The sequence below is a fragment of the Apaloderma vittatum genome, unplaced genomic scaffold (genome assembly GCF_000703405.1).
Source record: "Apaloderma vittatum isolate BGI_N311 unplaced genomic scaffold, ASM70340v1 scaffold23125, whole genome shotgun sequence".
In the NCBI taxonomy this organism is placed as follows: domain Eukaryota; kingdom Metazoa; phylum Chordata; class Aves; order Trogoniformes; family Trogonidae; genus Apaloderma; species Apaloderma vittatum.
This window is the reverse complement of record NW_009717984.1, coordinates 11,340-14,976: the sequence shown is the minus strand read 5'-3', so window position 1 is coordinate 14,976 and position 3,637 is coordinate 11,340. Positions and strand designations below refer to the sequence as shown.

The 3,637-nt window shown below is 48.0% G+C and overlaps 1 protein-coding gene across 1 annotated transcript in view; it reads right to left on the bottom strand.

Moving 5' to 3' along the window:
- The window catches only part of CNTN2 (contactin 2 (axonal)), a 15,049-nt gene extending 11,905 nt beyond the window's left edge, over nucleotides 1-3,144 (bottom strand). The window contains 1 exon segment of the mRNA XM_009870107.1: nucleotides 3,090-3,144. Within this exon segment, the coding sequence (XP_009868409.1) occupies nucleotides 3,090-3,144 (55 nt within the window).
- Between the last annotated feature and the right edge of the window lie 493 nt (nucleotides 3,145-3,637).

Sequence of the window (3,637 nt, the reverse complement as noted above, 5' to 3'; positions counted from 1 at the left end):
ACCAGCCAATTCCCCGGCCCCTGGCTCCGGCCGCGGGGATGTGCTGCTGCTGCAAGGGGCAGGGACCCAACGGTTGCTGGTGCCACGCAGGGGTCTGGGTCTAATACTTTGGAATAATTAAAAAGCAGCTTTTTGAGGGTTGAATTGCCTCTGAGTCAGTTTAGGTGCCATTTTCCTTCTAGAATAGCTAAATTCACAAACGGGGAGCTTGTGTGAGCTGGAGATCTCTCGGCTGTGCTGAGTGAGTCTCAGCTGGAAATAACTCTGCTCACCAGCAGGTAAAATAATCATGAGTTAATAAGAAAGCAGCGTATTAATTGTGTTCTGATAGATGGTAGTGAATAGCTTGAGGTTTAACAATTTTATACTTCGAGATTAATGGGTAAATAATTTCTATTTATTTAACAAATAAAATATATATTATTAACTCTTGCATGCATGCCTTTTCTTATGGAGTGCTGTTTCCCAATCAAGCCAAACTGTGCTAATCGCCCCTTCTCGTTCCACCCAGAACCTGCACCCCGTCGCTCTCCGCTGCTGTCCCTTTTTCTCTGCCAAGGTTATGGACTGCAACTGTCAGGCATTGATTTTCTCAAATGCAATCGATGCCAGAAGTTTGGATGAGTTTTTATCTCCAGTTCCAAGGTGTCTGGTTGGGGGTGAAATGCCTGGATCTCACTCACTAAGCAAAACAACAGTTAGATTAAAGCAATAATTAACCAGTTACAAGATCAGGATATGGTTAGAACTGAGAACTGAGAGCAAAGCAGGGCGGTAAATCTCAGTACCTCCGAGACTGATCGTCTGGGGTAGCTCCTTCTGTCGCCCCAGAGCGCTTGTTTTTAATATTGCCAGAGCAGATACCTTCCCTGGGCTCTGTCATTTGGATGGTGGGGAGAAGATAGACACAAAATAAAGGTCTGCAAGCCAGATTTGCAAGAAGCAGTGCTCAGAAATGGGCATGCCTTGTGCAGCCCTACTTCCCGTGTTAAAATCCAGCTAGGAGAGCAGAAATGACAGTAAACATGCTGCTAAACCTCCCTAGGATAACACTGATTATTAGGAAAAAAATAAAGGTTAACACCAAAATAAATAGGGAGAGGAGAAAGTGGAACATCTGAAAATTAAGATTTGGGAAAAAACAGCTGCAGAAACGCTTGAAGATTTCACGCAGCACTTCAAGAGTGACTTGTGCTGCTGTTTGCGAGAGAAAAACACCGTATCGGGAAATAACACCACCAAGGCCACAGCAGGCTCTGTGAGTATAAAAAAAAAAATCGCAAACTTTATATCAGATATTGCTGGAACAGACAAAACACAAACCTTAACTCCTTTGCCGCTGCAGGGAGGGGGTGACTGCCAGTGCCTGCTTGCTGCAGCAGCTTGGTCTTGTGTTATTAGCAATAGTATTTGGAATATGCTTAAAAATATTTGGAATATGCTGTGGAATATTTGGAATATGCTGAAATATTTGCAATATGCTGTGGAATATTTGGAATATGCTGAAATATTTGCAATATGCTGTGCAAAGCCCAGGTGTTGAGGAGGCCGAGCATTTTCCCTTTGTGCTGAGCCCTGCACGAGCTTCGGAGACCAAGAGATGATCAACGTCTTCAGCTGCACGTTTTCCAAGATATATTCCAGTTTCTGAGGACAGCAGCAGTGATCCTTTTATTGAGCCCGGGCAGCACAGCCGTAGCTCCGGAGCACTGACCACAGCCTGAAGCCTTGGCACATGAGGGAGCTGGGCAATTAATTGGTTTTATAGGAAAACTGAACGCGCACACATGTGCCCAAAAATCAAAGTGGTTATTTTTAAAAAGCCGCTCTCCAAGGAACAGAGGGTTATTTTTAACGAGCAGCTTTCTCAGGAACAAAGGGATGGTGCTTTGGCCAGCCTTAGTTTTCAAGATTTTCTCTGGCTTTTACTGAATGGAGAAAGGCCAGAGAGAATTTTGCTTTGCTGACAGTCAGAGGGTTGTCTCCGTGTGCTTCGTGAGCTTTAAACCCTCACATATTGCTGGGAAGTCAAAAGGATTTGGGGTGATATGGCCAAAGGAGGGATGACATTGCCAGCGCGGCTTCCCAAGGCTGGAGCTGACAGCTCAGACCTCGAGGCTTTGAGTTTTCACCCACTCTGGACTGTTCTCCTTGAACCCCATCTATAGCTGCATTATTTTGTCCCTGGTCTCTCAATTGTGCTCCCAGTGAGGATTTCTCTCTGTCCCAGCTGGCTCCTGAGATCCATTGCATCATCAGCCAGAGGTCAAGAGAAAATAACCCTTGCAGGCTTTACAGTCAGTATTTTTGTGTGTGTGTCTGTGCTCAGCTTGGACGGGGAGCAAGTTGCATGAACTCAGCTGGTTAATGGGAGAGCCCCAACTCCATCTTGCTGCCTCTGCCAGATTTGGGTCAGACCAATTTCCAAACAGGCTAATTGCCTCCCAATCTAGGGCAGCCACCCCTACCTCTGCCTCCTCGGGGATCCGCAGAACATTAAAAGGTAATTAGATATTTATAAGGACAGGCGAGCAATCTCTGCCTGGGATGATGAATTAGCTTGAAGACATTATCTAATTCTCAGTTGTCTGAAATGAAATGTCTCCCTGCTGAAAAGGGACCTTCAGAGTGCTGCCTGAGACTCCCGGAGATCCAGAAATGGTCCCTGATGAATGGGGGAATCTTTGCAGTCAGGATATGGCCAAAAAGGCATCCCTGGGAAAACCAGGAGGCAAAGGGGCTTCTCCCTGAGCGAGTCCTGTCAGCAGGAGGAAATTCCTCCTTGTGCAAGGCCAGGACAGCAGAGAAGCACTGGTCCTGCCAAGGCTTTGCCTGATGCAACTCCTGCATTTCGCTTAAATTTGGATTTAGAAAGGAGGAGACTTGTGTGTCAAATGTTCCCATCCTCTCACAGGTGATACAGCACCGACATGTCCTCTGGCTGCATAAACCACCCGGGACAACCGGGCTTGGGCATCGCTGGAGCTGCAGAGCGCAGAGGGCTGCCCGCGGCGTCCCGCTTGGCACCTCCGACAGCCTCCCCTGGCTCCCCTGTTGGAAACCCCTGGGCTGGGGGACACTGCTCTTACCCAGAAAGGTGACGACAGCCAGGGATGTGCGGACAAATCCAGTGGCGCCTCCCATCCTGTTTGTGGGGACATTCCACAACCGAGCCTCTACGGGCGAGCGGGGACTGCAGCCCTGCGAGAGACCGAGAGAGGAGTTACCAGCAGAATTTCTGTGGCTCTGCTTGAGGGTTCAGCATCCAGCTGCGCCTTCCTGCTGGCCACGGGCCCGGGGCGAGCGTCACTCGAGAGCAAACATCCAGCTGCCCGGTGAGGAGCTCGCAGGGGGTTGGAGGAGCTCTTTTTCTTTCTGACATGGTTGGGAAATTGTTGTTCTGCTTTTCTCCCTCCCTCTCCCCAAAATAATGCTTCCATCCTAGCAATTTTTTTTATTAAAAAAACGCACACAGGATATTGGTGGGGGAAGAGGAGGAAGAAATAATTTGCACTTGTTATTTCCTAAAAAGAAAAAAAAAAAGGCGTCTTTAATTGAAACACTTTGGAAGGGGAGCAAGTGCTTTTGAGTTCTGTGCCAGCCCTGAGTCTCTTGTTCTGGAGAGGTTGGGGGGCAT